General features: G+C 38.0%; 1 protein-coding gene across 1 annotated transcript in view; it reads right to left on the bottom strand.

Moving 5' to 3' along the window:
- Nucleotides 1-600: 600 nt before the first annotated feature.
- The window catches only part of WDR70 (WD repeat domain 70), a 233651-nt gene continuing 214262 nt past the window's right edge, over nucleotides 601-19989 (bottom strand). Inside the window, exons 16-18 of the mRNA XM_074357233.1 lie at nucleotides 18985-19101; nucleotides 16810-16972; nucleotides 601-775 (exon numbers count right to left, since the gene is read on the bottom strand). Of these exons, the coding sequence (XP_074213334.1) occupies nucleotides 688-775; nucleotides 16810-16972; nucleotides 18985-19101 (368 nt within the window). The 3' untranslated portion in view covers nucleotides 601-687. The remainder of the gene's footprint in view (nucleotides 776-16809; nucleotides 16973-18984; nucleotides 19102-19989) is intronic.

Raw genomic sequence — 19989 nt, 5'->3', positions numbered from 1 at the left:
TCTCAGGTACTACACTAAGTGCTCTACAAGGATATTTATCTAATCCTTCTGACAAACCTACGAGGGTGTCCCTATGATCATCTGAGTCTAGAAGACAGAAGCTTAACTCTCCCAAGGCGACCCAGACAGTAACGAGCAGACCCAGGATTTGAACCCACATCAGCCTGCCTTTAAAGTCTTCCTCCTAAATCCTAATTACTGTTTTCTGCTGTTGAAGGATAATCAGATACACGTTCTTTCCTAGTATGGCAATGCTTTCAGTCTGAACTCAGCCTAATTGTTTACAGTCGTGTAAACAGCTGTTGTGAAACTATACAGAAATATTAACCGTTTTGATGCCTATTTCCTAGAAAAACACTCGAGACAGATGTACGTCTCAATGTGCATCCCCCTCCCCTAAGGTTGTAAGACTGTACAAGACCAGTAACTGTTGAATAAAGTTTCAAAATACCTTAAATACTTGGTAATAGGCCAAGAATCTGCTTCTTATTTACTTATAATACAGTTTAATAGTTGTAGGTAAGAAAATGTAAGCACAATTTTAGTGGAAGGTAGCTGCCAATCTTTTGAATGGTTCGATAATGCAAAGAGCAAAACCTGTTCATAAAAATGTATTTTTATTTCATTAAAAAAAAAAAAACTTCAATATCCCTCCCCCTCATGCAAATAACTCTCATATGAGAGTCTTCAAATTTTACGTTTTTTCCATTCTGGCTCATTCTTTGTTTCTTCGTCATCAGATTCAACTTGGGCAAACATGGTTTTGGGCTGAGTCCTGAAAGAAAGTTAAGGGAAAGAGGAAAAACTTAGTCGGCAAGTGTTTATCAGGCTTCGCTTCTCTCAGCAAGTGGAAGCACATTTGGGGACTCAATTATACCTCAATTATTAGGTATTATTAAACTTCTGGCAAAGAAAAGGATAATGCACATTTAATTATGTTCAAGTTCTTTTAAAGGTTTTCCTTCTGCGGCAGACTATGTATGTTGTCCTTTCCTTAAACAAAATGAAAATGTATCAAATTCAGTGGAATCTTATACATCCATAACCACCCTCCACCCGAACTCAGGTTAACCAGGACCGTGTGGGAGGCTAAACTATAGTCACCAAGCAAGAATCTACATGATCTCTATTTATAACTCTCCGAATGTTCCTAGACTTAAGTAGCCCCAATACACATGATTATGGTGCACATGGATAGGAGAATATGAGTCAACAGTTTTCTTATCTAATGAGATTAAAATAATAGATACTATATATAGCAATTTGGGCACTGCCAACAAAAATAAAAAACAAAACAGACAAATGAACATTCCCTCCACCCAACACCCAGATCAATGCTTGGAAACGTCAAGCATTTTAGGACATACAACTGAGTATGACTGCAGTAATACTGGCACACAGGACACCAAGCAATCTTTGTATTAGGGCCTGCTGTGCTTTGTAAACATACTTGGTTCAATGATATTCCTTTTTACACTGTTCACACAGAAAATAATTCCAAGAAAATGTCAAATGGTTATAATTTACTTTTGGTCATGATTTCCTTTTGAAAACAGCTCCATTACATTATGAGAAAACATCCAAAACATTATATCTGAAGATGATACATGTTAGCTTACATCTTCATTTAGAGTTCAATTCATTATATCAAAGTAATTCCAGAATGGTAAAAATAATGAAAATAATTTCTTTTATTTAGCAAGTGAAATAGGGTTAAAGCCTTATATTACTAACCAGGTGGTTGCCGGCGGTGGGGGTGGGGGTTGGGGGAAGAAAAGAAATACGTGAGGAAGATGAAGAGGTACAAACCTTCAGGTACAGAATTAATGAGTGATGGGTATAAAATATACAGTGTGGGGAACAGGGTCAATTATGTAATATCTCTGTATGATAACCGCTGGTAACTAGGCTTATCATGATGATTACTGTGAAATGTACAGAAATAGCAAATCACTATGTTTTGTACCAGAAACTAACATAGTACTATTTTAGGTCAATTATACTTCAAAAACAAAGAAACAAATAAATTCACAGAAAAAGAGATCATATTTGTGGTTACCAGAGGCAGGGGATGGCGGGGAGGGGGAACTGGATGAAGGCATAAAAGGTACAGACTTCAAGTTATAGACAAATAAGTACTAGGGACAAATGTACAACATGATAAATATAATTAACACTTCTTTATGTTATGTATGAAAGTTGTTGAGAGAAAAAAATTCCTGAGGGTTTTCATCATAAGGAAAAAATTGTTTTTCTAGTTCTTTAATTTTGTGTCTATACGAGGTGATGGATGTTCATTAAACTTACTGTGGTGATCGTTTCATGATGGATGTAAGTCAAATCATTATGCTGTACCCCTCAAACTTACACAGTGCTGTGTGCCAATTATAACTCAGTAAAACTGGAGGGAACAAAACCTTTGTATTACTTCTTGCTGTTTCTCTATTATCCTGGAGAAGAAGTATAAACCACCCACAGTCCATGCTGATGTTGTTGTGCTGATGCAAGCCATGTACTAGAATTCCTCAAGCACAAGTTAGTCACAATTCCTGTCTCTCCAGTTACCTACCTAGAGAGCCCAACCTGTCCCCATTTACAATTCAGTTGGTTAAATTTCTTTTTGTCACTTCAAGACACTGTTATGACATCTGTAAACAAGTCATAGCTCTAACATTTCCAAAGCCAGCTGCAGAGTTTCATAGGTCATGAATTGCTGAATTACTAGAAAGCAGGACCGCTGGTCTCTCACATGCTGCAAGGCAATCAGTGCGCATGACGTCTTTCATCTTCTTGCAAAGGTACTGACCACTTGGGTACAGACCAACCCGCACAGGAACAAATTTGTCTGGTTTAAAAATCCTTTGAAAGCCTGAAGCTGTGAGGAGTCTCTGAGCTAAGCCTCAGGTTGGGGATCCATTCCCAGTTTGGCACTGATTTGCTCTGTCACCTGGAACAGGTGTTTCCCCTCAGGGGCTTGGTTTCCTCCTCTATCAAATGTGGGGGTTGAATTTGATTAGTGGGTCCCGAAGGACTAAAGGCTCAGAGCAGACAATGCTGAAGTATGTGTTTTTAACATTAATTCAAGTATAATACAGACAGAAAAGTGCATGTTTTGTAAATGTACAGGTCTCTGGATTTTCACAAACTGGACATGCCATGAAACCAGATGAAGAAACAGAGCATGACTGGTAGCTCCAAAGCCCCTCATACTCCCCTCCAGTTACTAAACCCCCACCCAGAGTAACCATATCCTGACTTCTGGCCACAAAGGTCAGGCTTGCCTGCGTTTGTCCTGTCTCTGGGTGACGCCTACAGTGTGCACTATTTTGTGCCTGGTTTCCTCCATTTAGCATCATTCATGGTGCTGTGTGTAATGAGCATGTTTGCAACAATACATTCCAAAAAATACAAAAAAATGAAGGCAATACTGTGCATTTTACCGTGAGTTAAAATGTGTTTAACTTAAATTACTATCCTTTATTCTGAGATAATGTTCTTTTATTTTGTAATAAAATGTCTTGAAAGTTAAGCATCCGTAGAATTAACTACTTAATTTCTAAGGGGATAAAAAGAACACAGTCTTCTAAAGATACCTGGTAATGCTTCATAAGACACCAGCTTATCAACTTGAGTTGCAATGAGACTTAAGTACTAAGAAGGTGTAGTGCTGCTTTTTTGAGAGTATAAAAAAAGAAATTGAATGACAGGTCACAGGAAGAAAACCTAGAGCTTGAAAAGGCTATTTCATTTATGGAGTTACTTTTTTTATAATCCACCTACTTCCAAAAGTATTTTTAGTAAGTTGGTGGCTAACACTGAAGGGCAGGGAATCAATGGAACCATTTAACAAGGGGCAAAAAGGAGTGATGATTGCAAAAAGGCAGGGGGGAACATTTTGGGGGAATGGAAATACTCCATTATCTTGATTGAAGTGGTGATTACACAGGTGTATATATTTGCCAGGACTTGACATGGGTGCATGTATTTTATTACATGTAAATTACAGCTCAATAAAACTGACTTATAATAAAGAAAATCAAAACAAAACAAATGAGTAGAAGGTCGAGAACAAAGGAATGAAAAGGTATGTAACTGAGTATAAAATTTAGCACTAAATTTCCTAGCAGCCAAGACTAAAGAAAAAAGGAAAAAGATTAGTTTTTCAAAGGAAATACCTTTATCCCCCCAGCACTGAATTCAGCAAAATCCACTGAATAAATTTTTACATCAGGGTCACTCAGACTGTCACTTTCAATTACCAGACCACAACAGTTTCCTTTTCCTCTCCAGATATTTTAACTTAAGATATATCAACTTGTTTGGAAGGCAGAATGGTCTTCGTTGTGAAGCTCCATGAAATTTATTTTAAATTCCACTTTTGAACTAATAAAAATGTTGTCAGCAAAATCACCATATTATGTGTATGCAACATCAAATCATGACAATTAGCTTTCATGTTCCACTTAGCATTTAACAACCATGCTTCCCTTCCCCAAATTGCCAAAACCAAGGCATAAACCAGTGTCCAAATTTTCCTAGCAATGCTTGCTTACCACTTTTTCTTTCACTTTGTTGGCCAGGTAGGGAGTAACTGAGTTTGAGAACTGGGTTTCTTTCAACAAATTGTGCTGGGGAAATTGTATATCCATGTGCAATGAAAGTGGACAGTTTATCTTACACCATATACAAAAATTAACTCAACATGGATCAAAGACCTAAACCTAAGAGCAAAAACTATAAAACTCTTAGAAGAAAACATAGGGGAAAGCTTTATGACATGGGATTTGGCAATGATTTTTTCAATATGACACCAAAAGCACAGGCAACAATAACAAAAATAGGTAAACTGGACTACATCAAAATTAAAACCTGTGCATCAAAGGACACAATCAACAGACTGGAATAAAGAACTGTCATTTAGTGGGTATAGAATTTTAGTTTTGCAAGATGAAAAGAGTTCTGGAGATTGGCTGCACAACAATGTGACTGTATTTACTAACACTACCAAAATGTACACTTAATAATGGTTAAGATGGCAAATTTTATGTTATGTGTATTTTACCAAAATCTTTAGAAAAATGAAGAACTAGACTCTTGTACTTGGGAAGAAGGAAGAACAAACAAACCCCCTTCCTGGGTAAAAGGTAGGCACCTTGGAAAGGGCCTTGGCCTCCAATCTGGGGCCATGCCTAGAACAGTGCTTCTCAAATCATCAGTGGTGCAAGGCCAGTTTTTGTTTTCTAATTGCGAACCTTATGCAGAAAAATATTTCTAGAAAAATAAAAAGATTATAAAATACAGATTCAAATTTTTTTTATTAGATTCAATAAATGCAAAAAATTGCTACAGCATTTTCGGAGCTTATCTCATCAGCACTGGCTGGTGGACCACACCGTGAGTAGCATCTGCTGGCAGCTCCATCCCTCCCCGAGCTTGGGAAAGAAAGGACTCAAGCAGGGCTCTGAAACCATACTGTAAGAATTTGTCTTCTTAACATAAACTTTTACACATGATGAGCTTCCTCCAACTGTAAGAAAATATTCTTCACGTCTAGAGAAGCTGTGTGATGCTACTGAAGACCTGGTGAAGGAATGAAGTCCGAGGCTGCACTCTCACAGGCCCCCCCCTTTAAGGAGCAGACTAATTCTCAGAAGTTCAGCCTGAGAGGTGATGTGGCCCACAGAAGGAAGTTCCCCTCGTTCCAACCCATCTGGCCCCCAAAACCAAGCCTCTTACGGCACAGTTTAGCACCTTCCACAAGAGCTGTATGCTGTTCGCTGAATAAAGACTAGGTTCTTCAAAGAATATTATTTGACTTCAGCACAATGAATATCTCTGCCTCATCTGGAGAATGCCGGTACTTTATTGAAGCAGAGGGAGAAAAATACAGCTTTAAATCATGCAGCTATTCTTTCTTGTCAGCGACTTTTATCTTTAATTTTATTTTCAACAGTTTTTCTTTTGAGATTTGTTTGGAAATCCATATATGAGGAAGACTCAAAAAATTTCAGTTCAGGATTATTTAGGGCATTTAAAACAGATTTCTTTAGTCACCACTTTTCAAGACAATGAAGAACAGGGATGATTAGGCAACTTCTAACAGAGTTAGGAATAAAACCAGGAGATTTCTTCCCTGGGGATGGCCTGGTCTGCCCTTGGCATAGAAAACTACCATAAAAATAAATCAGCAATGTCAAGCAAGAGTGAAATGACACATACAAAAAGATAAAATATTTTGAAAACACTTAAAAGCTGGTCCAGAAATTCCTACCTTTAAAACCAACAGGAAACCGACAAATAGCAAAAGTCCTCTAAGTCCCAACTAACCCAACTAAGTCACTGGCCACATAAAAGGGATCCCTTTCTGGGCTGCTTGAAGAAATGGAATTTATACACTGCTCTTAACACAGGCACTTTTGGGTGCTTCCATAACAAAAAGTAGGAACAAACCAAACCACATGGGCACTGAAGCCATGGCAGCAACTCAGGAAATACACGTATAAATAATGTGCAAGAAATATATTCTACTGCTTGAAGAAAGCATTCCCATTACCCACCCATTCCCTGTCTTCTGTTTAATCAGTTCCTCCAGAATTCTATTATCTCCTTTCTCGAGAGACAGGAAGTTATGAGCTCAAACTTACAGACTCACGGCAGATTTATCTCAGTTGCACAAAACAAAAGCCTATAAAGGGAGTGACCTAAAGAAAAAGGAGGCAAGGGGAACACCCACTGAGCCAAAGCGTCATGCATGCCCAATAGGTTAATGGGGATGAGGTAAGCCTCACTGAGACCCAATAAAGTACCCACCTGATTGAAATCAGCTTTATCCAGACTATTTATTTTACTGGTTTACTGTCCACACATATCCATTTTTCTAAGTCTTAACTGAAAACTTAAACTTACAGGAGGCTGATGTGAAACTTGTATTTTCCAGTTTGATTAACTCATTTGGCAAATAGTAAACATTTTTCACTTAACTATGTGTCATCTTGTTTACCAGAGTTACCAGGAAAAGGCGAGCAGATTAGATAGCAACATTATTATTACTGCTAACCACTAAATAAACTAATCAGAGGAGGGCTGAGGATTTTTTTTGTTTTATTTTAGCTTCAGTAAACTCTGCATTTGAGTAATAGCTGGTATTTCATAGAGTAACTATAAAAGCTTAAGCAAATGTCTTTCTCAAATCTATGAATTCTGAATAGCTAATACTTTATGCTGATTCATTTTCCCCTTGGAACATTTTTTAAACTGAATTCTCCAAGTTATTTGTACAAAGTGAGTCTTTTCCAGCAACTGTGTGTTATAGAAAAACGACAGAAGCCCAACAGAAACCAAGTCCCACTTTCAGTGTTTCCATTCAGAGGAATTCTGTGTAGAAGAGTCAGTAATGGATAAAAATTCTCCCTGCAACCTTCTAGAAGGGCACTGTTGGCTGCACTGTTTGTGTAAGAGATTCTAAGTGTCAGCAAGGCTGTCCTTTCTCTTCTGACCAAGCTCGAACCTAGGCTTTCCACACTCTCCTCGAGTGCTCAAGTGGAGTGAAGCCTCAAAATGTCTCTGGCTGCAATGGGAAGCCCACAGGCCAAATTCTTCTTAGTTATGGATATTCTTCTGATACGATTCATTCAAAAAGCATAAAGCAATGCCAAGGTAACAGAATGAGTATGAGAGGAAATCACTTGTAATATTTAGTCATCTGTATGTGACTATAAACCACAAGCTTTTTTGGCTCAGGGCCCATGGTTTATTATGAAGGAAAACCTCAAAGTGAAAATCAATTATAGCCATGACTTGACAATCTGACACACTTGTTAACCCTGTTAGAATGAATACAGTCCAGATGAACTTTGACCCAGTCATCACAATCGCAGAATTATTAAGATTAAATAAAGGCTTGACCAAAAGATTCCACTTGAAATGGTCCCTTCTTTCTGGTGAAGAGCTAATCAAAGATAATTTTTTGAAAAAAATATTAGGGATACATAAGAAGATTGAGAGGCAACAAGATTTATCTAGATAAAGAATGTTCTATCTTGTTTAGGAAATGAACACATAATATTTTGAAAAATAGATAAACATATCTTAGACTCACTAAATAGGAGATAGTAAGTCATACTGCTTGTGTGAGAATTCAAAGACTGGGTGAGGGTGGGGACAGGGACATACATGAAGCCTGTGGAAATCAGAAAAAAAAGAGAAAGAGGGAGGAGAGGGAGAAACAACCAAAAGTACCCTCTAAAATCACCGTTAGTTACTTTATCACTAAATGGGTAAACAAGTTAGAATGATTAAATCTTTGAAGAGCACACAGGCCTGAGGCAGCCCAGGTAATGTCAGGTAAGTCCGTGCCCTAAGCCCACATTTATAAACTATGTAACTGTGTGCCACAATTTCTATCTGAAAACATGTATGAAAGCTGGGCATTAGTATAGCCCTGCTCTCCTACTTCACAGATGGGGAACCAGTGTCACTGAAGATAAGTGAATCTCAGAGTGGGAACTAGGCCACAGGACTTCTGATGCTCAGTCTAGCATTCTTCCTGTGTGCCACACGGGCTCACACAATAATCTTATCAGCTTCACTATTACTCAGCTTTTCTAGTAGCTACTATCAGTTGCTTTGTGATGAGAAGCAGTACACTACAGTAGTCAAAAGCAGAAGCTTGACTCTGAGGCCAGACTCCCTGTGTTCAAATTCCAATCTGCCCCCTGCTACCTGTATAGCTCTGGTCAAGTTATAAGCCTCAATTTCCTCATATGTAAAACTGGAACAATAGTACCACTTTCCTCACAGGACTGTTGTGAGGATTAAACAAATAATATGTATAAAGTTTTTAAACCAGTTTGGTAAGATTTAAGTATAATAACAGTGTCATTATTACTATATACCTCGCTTTGGCTATCAGGTGTTCCTCATTTCATATTTTTAAAAAGTTGCATGGAGAATATATTTGATAAAGTAATATATTTATTAAATACAACATAGCAGCTTGCTAATATTTTTTAAAAAATCCTGGGGGAGATACTTTTCTATGTAAATAATCTGTCTTCAGTATGACTCTCTATTATCGAAATAATCTACTCTGTACATGTGAATTTTCATAAGGGCGAATCACTTGTGGTTTATTTTAAATAATTACTTTTGTATTATGACCAAACTTCAGTGTGCAAAATAATCACCTGGGGAACTTCTTAAGATGCAGATTCCCAGCCCCAATCTCTCAGTCTAATTGAATTGGGATGAAGACTAGAAATCTGCATTTTTAACCCTCCCACTCCCACACTCGACTCTGACACAGACAGTTCACAAAATCACTTTGAGAAACACTGGCCTTCACAGAGGAATGTGGTGGTTAGTGATATTGGTCACATAACTATATAACAGGGGGGGGAAAGTTATATTTTTCTCTGCAGGTTTATGTCTCTTCCTGGCACAAAATAATATATAACTCTCACTCACTCAAAGAGTATCCTCTTTAAATATTGCCTACTAACTCAACATGACTTAAATGGACCCTTTATAGACGGGGATGATATTTTAATACACACACACATATAGGACACATATCCTGTATCAGACAAGACATGCACGCTGAAAATTAAATTGACTGAACCAGCAATAATGGCAGCCTGCCTGGCAAGAAAAGTGACCACGGCTGACAGAGCTGTCAGGCTGTCAGGCTACTGGCTGGGGTTCAGGCTCCCACACACAACTATCCCTGTTGATGTGTAAGCTAATAGCATTCTGGATCTTCATCCTGCCCACTCCCCAGCCAGCTCCTTTCCCCTCCCTCCAGCAGCATCTTTTGACAAGAAACTGTAATTGAATCCACTCATGGGTAGCTAAACAAGAGTCCTCTATAATTCTGCAGCGTTTTCAAACTTTCATGGCTATTACATTGTGAGTGCCAGGAATGAGACTTGAACAGGAATGAAACTTAGGTTCAAAGACTCTTTGTTCTCATCACTGGAGAATAAAGGTTCAAATGTGTCATGTGCAAGCAGGTAGATCTATGTAATATCTAAGTGTGCTTTTCTGCGATATAGCAAGATACAGTAAATCTTCATTTCATCACTGACACAAGTCAATTGCAGTGAAGAAAAACAACCAGACACACATTCTCAATTACAGTGACCTTTATGAAAAGATCCTTTTAAATATTAGCTTCCCTTCAAACACTTTGCCACTTGGCAGTAAACAGTATACTCTAGCAGGTGAACACAGGAGAAACTGCGCTGCAATTCTGGCTAACAAATTACATGCCACAGACAGACAGTGCCCTGAACTTAGTATGCAATGTAAGGTGACAAAACTGAGTAGAAGGAGAGGGATAGGAGCCAAATGCAGCTGCAGCAGAAAGGTGTATATTAAGAGAGGTCACAGTCCTCTCTTAATGAAAAGTTCATTAAATTAGGGATCAAGAGAAATGAAGTCTAATTGTAGCAGCAACCATTGTGACCATTAAGTCTCTAAGTTTTAGTCTCCTCACATTAAGGCAAGGATTTGACAATACCTGCTGCAGCACATTATTCAGCTGCAGATAGAACTAAATCAACTACAATGCAGGACAATGCCATTAGGTAACAGTAACCAATAAACAAAAGCAATTTCTGCTTCAATTAATTCTACTTAAAGAAAGTTGAAAAACGGGATGAATTTTTCCCCAAGAAAAGATTAATTACCAAAGCAGGCTCAGAAGAGTTAGAAAATCCATGAGGGAATGGAAAAGAAAGAGAACAATTGAGGAATTACTACCCACCCTCCCCTCCACAAAAGTATCAGACTTTGACAGTTTCAAAAGTGAATTCTATCAAGTTTTTACCAACTGAGTAGATTTAATGGTAGCAAAACAGTTTGAGAGTACATATAGAAAAGGTAAGCATACACAATTTTTATGAGGGAAGTCTGGCACCTGACAAAGAACAAACCATAACCCTGTGAGGGTCATACCAAAGATGCAAGGATGATTCAATATTAGGAATTTTGTAATGTAACTAATCATATTCATTGATCAAAGTAGAACTACACAGACATACTTCCACAGAGATACAACAAAGGAATTCAATGAAATTCAGCATCTATTTCAGATGAACACACTGCTGGCCTCTGTATGGTGTTATCTTCGCATGGGATGCTCTTCCCTTGGATATGTGCATGACTCATTTCCTCATTTCATTCAAGTCAAAGATCACTCCAGGAGAGGTTCTATCCTGATCACCATACCTAAACACAGTGCCCATTTCTCTCCCTGATTACTCTATGTCCCCTTGTCCCTATTTCAGCTTTCTTCGTTGCACTTACTACCATCTAACATTTATGGATTTACTTGTCTGTCTCTGTCTATTGGAATACAGGCTCCATAAACAACTTAGAACAATACCCAACACATTGTAGGTGTTCAATAAATCTTTGTTGAATAAACAAATAATATAAAAAGAGATGAATTTAACATCTTGCATGTGTGTGTTTTCAAAAGGTGTCATGCCTTATGAAGAAACCCATTAAATTGAAAATAAAATTGCTGATAATTTGACTTTTTTTCCCATCTATAGAAAGGGCAATTCCGGGGTGGGGGTGGGGGGTGTAGCTCAGTGGTAGAGCGCATGCTCAGAATCATGAGGTCCTGGGGTTAATTCCCAGTACCTCCATTAAAAAACAAACAAACAAACAAACTTAATTACCTCCACCCACTAAAAAAAAAAAAGAAAAGAAAAGAAAAGAAAGAAAGGGCAGTAACATGTTTTAACGTAATCCTATTAAAAGTTCAAAGCAGGAAAAGGATGTGCAGTGTCATTGTTATTATTTAACATTGTTCTGGCAGTACTAGTCAATATAATTAGGTTAAGATAAAGAAATAGCAGGTATAAAAATTGGAAAGGAGAAGATAAATTTTCATTATTTGCATATGGTATAATTTTATGCTTGTAAACCCCTCTAAATCTGACCACATTAAAATATATTTTCCTTCACATGGGGAAAAATGCCATAAAGTAAAATAAAAATGACTGACTGGGAGAAATATTTGCAATACATGACATACAAAGGGTTAAGCTCCTTAATATAAAGAACTCTTACAAATCAGTAAGAAAAGGGCCAATCAACCAAAAGATAAAAGGGTAAAAGACATAAATAGAAAGTTCACAGGAAAAAAGGCTTTCAACATATGAAAAGATGTCTAAAAATGTAAAAATTCAAGTGTAAACTACAATGGAATACAAACTTTCACCTATCAGATTGGCGAAGATAAAAATACCATATTCTCTTAGCAAAGAGGAGGGGAAGGAAGCACTGACACATTGAATAGGATAGTTAAAAACTCTCTTTGGAGGAAATTTTGGCACTTTCTATACACATTTAAAATGTAAATACCCTTTATCAATGGCAATTCTATTTGCACATGTGGACAAATAAGTATGCCCAAGGATATTAATTTCAGTATTGTTTATAATAGCAAAAGCCTGAAAACAATGCTAATGTCTTTCAATAGGGTGTTGTTTTAGAAAAGTATAATATATCCATACAGTGGAAAATATCAAGAAAGTATAAAGCATGAGCTAGACATGTACAGACGGGTCTGGTCCAATCTCCCAAGTAATAAGGAAAAAAACCAATAATCAAAAACAAAAACCAGCTTGTAAAACATGTTATATGCTTGTTTTTAAACAATGAATGTATCTACACATGTCTGCTCATTTATACATGGACTCTGCCTCAAAGGAAATACAAGAACCTGTCAATGGTGGGTAGAACCGTTAGTGGCAGAACCAAGGAACTGTGGATTAAAGTGAAAGAGAGCTTTCAAATTTCTCTTGTCTACTCTTTAGCACTGCTGGATTTTTTTTTTAATTGTGTGCATGTATTACTTAAAATCTCAGACATGAAAATTACCTTCTCTAAATAATTATTTGTCAGAAGTTAGAACAATAACCTGAAGGTTCTAAGGCCAGGTTCCTGGCTTGGTAGATTCTAGCAATAACTTGCTATCCAGCAGGTTCTAAAAGTTGTCTTCTTGGTGTCTCATTTTCTTCACTGATAAGTTTGACACCTTTCTATGAACTATATATTGCTAACATCAATCATTAATCAGCAAACAGCATTATCTCAGTATTTGTGGAGATACCTCAATGATTTACTTAGTGTATAAATATAAACAAATCTATTGGAACAGTTCACTATCAAAATGATACTATGTTTGGCAAATTTTAAACCATTGCTCTGTTCACTCTTCTTTCCTCAGCTAATTTTTGGTATGCTTTTAAATAAGTTTTTTGAAATACAAAAAAACTCTTAATAATAATAGAAAATAACTACTTCTTAAAAACAGAAGTGTCAACAGAGGCATGATCTATAAGCGTATCTGAGTACCAAGGATGTGTTGACATACATTAGCTTATACATACACAGATTCTATATAAATGAAGGCTAAATGCACACTATTTAGCTGGCCAGACTTGACACAACCCTCCAACTGATTATTCAGAGATGTTCCATCTGTATTATCTGGTTATTAATACATGCTGTGAACACCCACCAATGACATTACATAGTGAAGTCTGTTCTGCTACAATACATACAGCAGAGGATGTGGTGCTCCCCACCAGATGCCCTCAAACCCCATCAGCATTTTTCTGCAGGCTGCTTTCACTGACAGCAGCAGCAGCACCCATCTCTGTCAGAGGGCTGTCAGCAGGTTGTTAAAGCCCTGGAGAGCTGGAAGTGCCGGAAATGTCTCCCCCAGTCCTACCTCCAGCCATCACCAACGACCAACAGATGTTGGAGTGGAAGTGCTCTGGTTACTGTGCTGACCAGGGTCTCCAGGGTTACCCTGTGGGACTAAGCCAAAGTGATCCTTCCTGGCACCTTGTTTGATACTGTACCCTTGCTTGGCATAAATCATTTTTATAAGAGTCTTTATCCCAGGGTCTGCTTCTAAGGACAGCATGTTTTTCTTTGATGCAAAGTAGCTCATAATGAGCAGCAGATAGGGGACTGATATTAGTATAACATGTAAGTTCAGTTGGTTTCTAAAGGATTTTTTCCAGTATATAAATGGTTTGAAAAGTAATCAGGGTCCAGATTTCTCATAACTGAAGAGAAAACTTTTGCAATGTGTAAAAACATCAAGAAAAAAGCTGAATAACTTCCAACAATACAAAAACACAAATGTACAAATTTATTCAGTGTTAGTAACTGCAAAATACTGGGAACAACCTAAACACTCGTACATAGGAGAGTGGTTGAATAAACCATGGTACATCGACACAATGGAGCATGATGCAATCACAAAAAGAATGAGAATGAGCTCTACTGAACTGATGAAGAGCGATGTCCAGAGCATACTGCTAAATGAAAAAAGGCAAAGCTCAAAAGAGTATACCATGCTACTCTTCATGTACAAAAGGAGGGAATATAAGAAAATATTTATTTGCTCATTTGCACAAAAGAAGATAAACCAGAAATGAAAGGGACTGATTGCCTATAGCGGTGAATGGGAAAAGGACTGAAAGGGGCTACTGGAATGGGGGGAGCAGGGATAGAGAAGGAGTGATACTTCTCTGAGTTTATCTCTTTTAAAGCTCTGACCCCTAGCACCACAGTAATATTTCACATACCCTACACACCCTAAAAAACAAAAAGAAATATATATAAACACTAAAAATAAGCCTAACTGCATTTTCAAATGAGTAACATAATCACACTGATGAGAGTGGAGAAGAAAAGATATAATCTAAGTAACTATGAAAAACAGTATCATAACTAGACATGGTAAGGATAAAAAAACAAAAAGAATGATACACAAATGCTATAACCTAGTTAGGGAAAGTGTTTCTCACAGGTGGTTAGCAATTCTAAAACTGCTTTAGGTGTATATTGGAATCGAACAAATAAGTAAACGTATTGTAGATAATATGAGCTGCATTTCTCACTATTAGAGAAAGAAGCTACAAATATGGAAAGGAGAAAGGTTAAATGAACCCTGTGGTACAGGACTGAAATCAGAGGCACCAGTTTAAACTCATGGTGTTTAAAAAATATATACAAACAGATACATACAGAACTATTATGTGTGTATATGTGTAGGTTAGTACTCATACATACATATCTGCACTTTGTCAGCTGAGAGGACTTAGAAGCAATGAGCACATCTAGCACCAACCTCCTGGTTTCTAAACATCATTCTCCAACAAAAAGGAGCCAAGGCTCCTTGGAGAAGTGGTTGATTCTAGGACTGTGGCAAAAAAAAAAAAAAAAAAAAAAAAAAATGAGGAAGAAGAACCTGGAATATCTTATGGTGTCAGAAAATAAGGAAGCACTAAAACTAACAAAAAAAACCCCCAAAACCCCAAAACACCTTTCTGAAAGGAAACAGGAGCCATTCTGAAGGAGATTCCATTGGTTAAAGTGGGAACAAACTAAATAATGACAGTATTGAATTTTAGTCCATAAAATAAAGTATTTTAAAGTCCATACTGACATTAAAAAAACTTGAAAAAGAAATAAATGTGGAAGAAGGAGTAATTCTTCCTTTCAGTAGAACTCCAATTGACAAATGCAGGAAAAAAAGAGGGAAACAGAAAATCACCACTAGGCAAATACCATGGTAATGGCTGCTGCCAGTAAATCTACCCATGGATGAGAAAATGAGAGAGCAAAAGTTTAAGGACAGACAGGATTTGCATGGTCTTAAAATATCACCCCCAAGAAAGTTATCAATTCAAAATGGAATGACAGTAACTTTACAGTGGAGAAACTTGGCAGATACCACCTTAACCAAGTGATCAAAGTTAGCATCACCAGTCAGTCCTTGATATAATGCACTAAGAAGGATACAATATCATTCCTGTGTAATTTTTGCCAAGAATGCATAGTTTTATTCCAATCATGAGAAAATAATCAGACAAACCCAAGCTGAAAGAAAGTGTACAAAGTAATAGAACAGTGTTTACTGAAAGCATCAAGGTCATGAAAGATGAGAAAGAATGAGAAACCGCTATGATTGGCAGAGACTAAGGAAAAGTAACAACTAAACGCAACATGGGATCTGAGACAGGATCCTGGAACAGAGAAAGGATATTAGTGGGGAAACTGGGAAAATCACATAAGGTCTGTCTGTAGCTTAGTTAACAGTATTGCACCAATGTTAATTTCATGGTGTTGCTGATTAATTGTACCATGGCTATGTAAGGTGCTAACGTTAGGGGAAGTTGAGTGGAAAGTTTTCATGAACTCTCTATACTGTTTTTACAACTTTTCTGTAAGTCTAATATTAGTTTAAAATTAAAAATTACCCCCCCCCCAATTCTACGCTAGTGCCATTCTTTACTGTAAATGTAGCTGGTTTGGCTTTAAGAACCACTACATGTTCACCTCTGTGAAGCTATCTGAGGGAATCTGAGCAGGCAGGCTCTATTCTGCCTATGTAAGTGTTACTTACAAACAAAAGTCAGTCTTTCATAACAGACCTACAAGCTGCTCCCTTTCATTTGCTTTTCACCCTCCCTAAGATAATGCATATAGGCAGTGGTTTGTATTTTTTTTTAATCACAGGTATAATGGGTTTCACACAATGGGTTTATACTAGGCTATAACTGATGGAACTGGCCTACTTTAAAAATTTACAATTTTACAGCCTGCAGATACAAACAAATGCCTTGGTTTCAGGACCATGAGTACCTGGCCTATCTTTCATGCTCAAGAATAAACAAGACATGGAGAAGTCAGAACCTCAAAGCAGCCATTGTTATGTTCTTCCCAAATCATTAAATGTAATCATTTTTCTGTTTTAAAAGGCTGTCTCCTTACTTGGAATATGCTGGAGACACCCAGTACGGGTTGTCCTCGGCTGCTTTGGCATGCCGCAGAATGGCTTCCCGGGGATTGCTGTCATCTGTCTTGTCCAAAGCAATGTTCTTCACAATGTACGAGGACAGAGTGCCCCCGTGGGTTCCAACCCGGCCGCCACGACCTGTTCCAAAGGAGAAAAACCAAGTCAGAAATGGAGTGAGCACGTATCTTGTGTACACTGGACTTACCTGACAAGTCTGGGAATCCCACACTGCTGGCTTCCAAGAAGGCCAGTTAAACAAATGACAGGGTAGGGCCAGACATTCAAGCTTTCCTGATTTTTGTCACTGACTGAGGACTCAAGGATTTGAGCACTCTGGGGCTTCTACAGACTTTGGTTTGAAGCACATAAATCTCTAAGTAATTGGGTATCATCCTTTCAGCTTTTATTTATAATCACAACCAGAGTAGGACATCACCATTCCTCAACTCCCCCATAACATTTTAAAACAGAGATACTTTAAATTACACCTTAGCTGCCTAATTTACATAATGACACCAATGTAGGAAGAATTACGAATAGTTTGCTATGCATATGCCTTAAAAAATTCCTCAGGTATGAACATCTGAAATTTAACTAACAAAAATAACCAATATTTGCTAGATGCTATTTTAGTTTTAAACAATATATCTTAGGGCTTGCCACCTTCCAAGTACCCTGTAGGAGAGAAAGCAAATAGGATGAACTGACCGAGTCACATTATTTTACCAGAATATAATTGCTCCCATAGACAAGAAGCTCTGTACGGGCAGGAATTTGTTCCCATTGGACCCTCAACAGCTAGCCTGGTTCCCATTACTCAAAAGATGTATGACTTTTTAGGAAGATTAAGAAAAACAAAAAACACCATACCACCACACATAAAGCCAAGTAACACTAAAAGATTAATTTTACGAATCAAGATAAGAAGACTAAGGCAGGACATAATTGCCGAAGAATCTGTATGACCAGTAATCATTGCAGCACTTAGAGGAAGGAGAGAGCCCTTCAGGCCGATGTGGTGGTGGGGAGAGGGTATTTAGGAAGCGATAAATCCAATTTGGGAGAACTCAGAAGACAGAGAAGGTTATTTTCAATGAGCAGAATGGTTTAAGTACAAAAGCACAGAAAGAGGAACGTTCAATGGGTATTTGAGGGCAGAAGTTAACCAATAGCCATATCAGAAGATCAAAGGAGGAAAAAAGTGAGGTGAAACCTCACAAGTGGATTAGAGTCAGCCTGAAGAGAACTCTGAATCTCTGGAAATGCAACTGGACAATGTAAAGCTTGTGAAGATTTGAGGGCAGCAGCAATGCGAAAGCTAGAGGGATTGGGAATCAAAGCTGTGTGTAAGATGAATAAAGCTAGGGTGGTGAGGACAGAGAGTAACTGGGAATAAGGTGCCTAGTTAGAAGAGTTTTTTGATAATCCAGGCAAGAATATTATTTAGGAACTTTTGATTAGGCTGACGGCAGAGAAAATGGAAAAAAACCTGAGATTGGTATATGAAATATTTTCAATGCTGAAGGGGCAGGTAAGACAGATAGAGGTCCAGAACTCAGGTTCGGATGAATAAACAAGTCAAAAGGTAGAAGCTTGTGAACCTAGGACAAATGGACACTACACAGGTAATAACATAAAATGAGATCCTACGAAAGGTATGTGCTGTATGATAGCCAGTGCTGTCTTGCTTTCTTCTGGTACCTACTTTCTTAGAAAGCCTGTGGATTTTTATTCATTTTCTAGGGAAATAGGCAGCTCCATTTTATCAGCATAGAACTAGATGGCCACTTTCTGCCTTGTGGGAAATCGAATCCAGCCTCATATTCTGGTCAAAGTACCCAACGCTGTATATTAAGCCAATATTGAGAGCAGTGGTTAACACTAGTTCCAAGAAGCCAGAGTTCCACTGAGGTCACCTAAAGGCTCTAGTTGGAGGCGGAGCAGACAGGGCTCCAGGTTTCCTTTCCAGGTTGGCACGTCAGCCCCATTTTCATCAGTTTTATGCACTGGGTTTCTGCATCAGATCTTTGAGCAAAAAGTTCTGGTGCTAAAAGATGTCTGAAAACCCTAAAAGATCTTCCAAATTCTGTATCAATGACCCCACATTGCCCCCCAGCCCCTCTGCAGGTCACCAGCAGGATCACAGTCACCTGGGCCTGCTACAGGAGGTTCAGGCTTGTGTGACTTCAGGGGATCCAGTCTGTCCTTCTCCAGTTGTTTCCTTGTACTCCGTTGGCGGGGCTCACGGAACATAGGCAAGGCATGAGCTACGAGAAGTCATATTTGAAAAATTTCATTACGATAATAACCCTTCCATCCAAAAACATAGCTAAAGCATGACTAACTGAAGATGAAGTGGAAGTCATAATGACAGCCTTCATCTAATAATAAAAGACAGTCTTACTGCAACCAATTAGCCAATTTCATGTGAAACCAGACTCATTGTTCACCTCTCCTGGCAGCTAATGGCACTCAGGAAATACTGTCAAATACTGTCATGGAAACATCAGTGAGGCTCCCCATCTCCCAAACCATGGGTAGCAGTTAAACTTAATTTCTGTGGTTTTGAAAAGAAACATTGGGACCACCTCTTTTCTTTTCTTACAGGACCCAAATGTGAATAGCGCCAATAGCTTGCTTGTCAGACCTGAAGTTTCCTCAGATGCCTCACAAACACTGGAATCACTTCACACGTTTCTGAAATGTGACCACCTCTCAGGAGGAGTTGACAACACGAGTAACCGGAAGGGAGGAACACTTATCCCACTGAAACTGGGATAAAGGTTGCCTTGAGTGGAGGGAGGTGCCTGAATCTCTTGACATGGTGACTTGATGGGGACTTATCCCTTCTTCTGTATGGTCGACAAAAGAATAAAGATCAAAGTGATACTTATCTAACTGCTGTGGGTTGTTTGTCATAATTAAATTTCAGAATATAAAAGAGTATACAAATTTAAAAGGGAAACAGTGTGACATTCTGGGGGAGAGGGAGAACATTATTTGGGGAAGAATTAAATATCTTTTTTTTTATCAAAAAAAGTACCAAAATAATTTCCTTGAATGTTTATATGCAAAGTAAAACATCTTTAAGAGAGAAAACTGGGGGAGAGATAAAGGGAATTTATACTATGAATGACAGAATGTCTGTAACACCT

Source organism: Camelus bactrianus, chromosome 3, assembly GCF_048773025.1.
Source record: "Camelus bactrianus isolate YW-2024 breed Bactrian camel chromosome 3, ASM4877302v1, whole genome shotgun sequence".
In the NCBI taxonomy this organism is placed as follows: domain Eukaryota; kingdom Metazoa; phylum Chordata; class Mammalia; order Artiodactyla; family Camelidae; genus Camelus; species Camelus bactrianus.
Note: the sequence above shows the minus strand (reverse complement) of the source record. Positions and strands in the feature narration are given on the sequence as shown.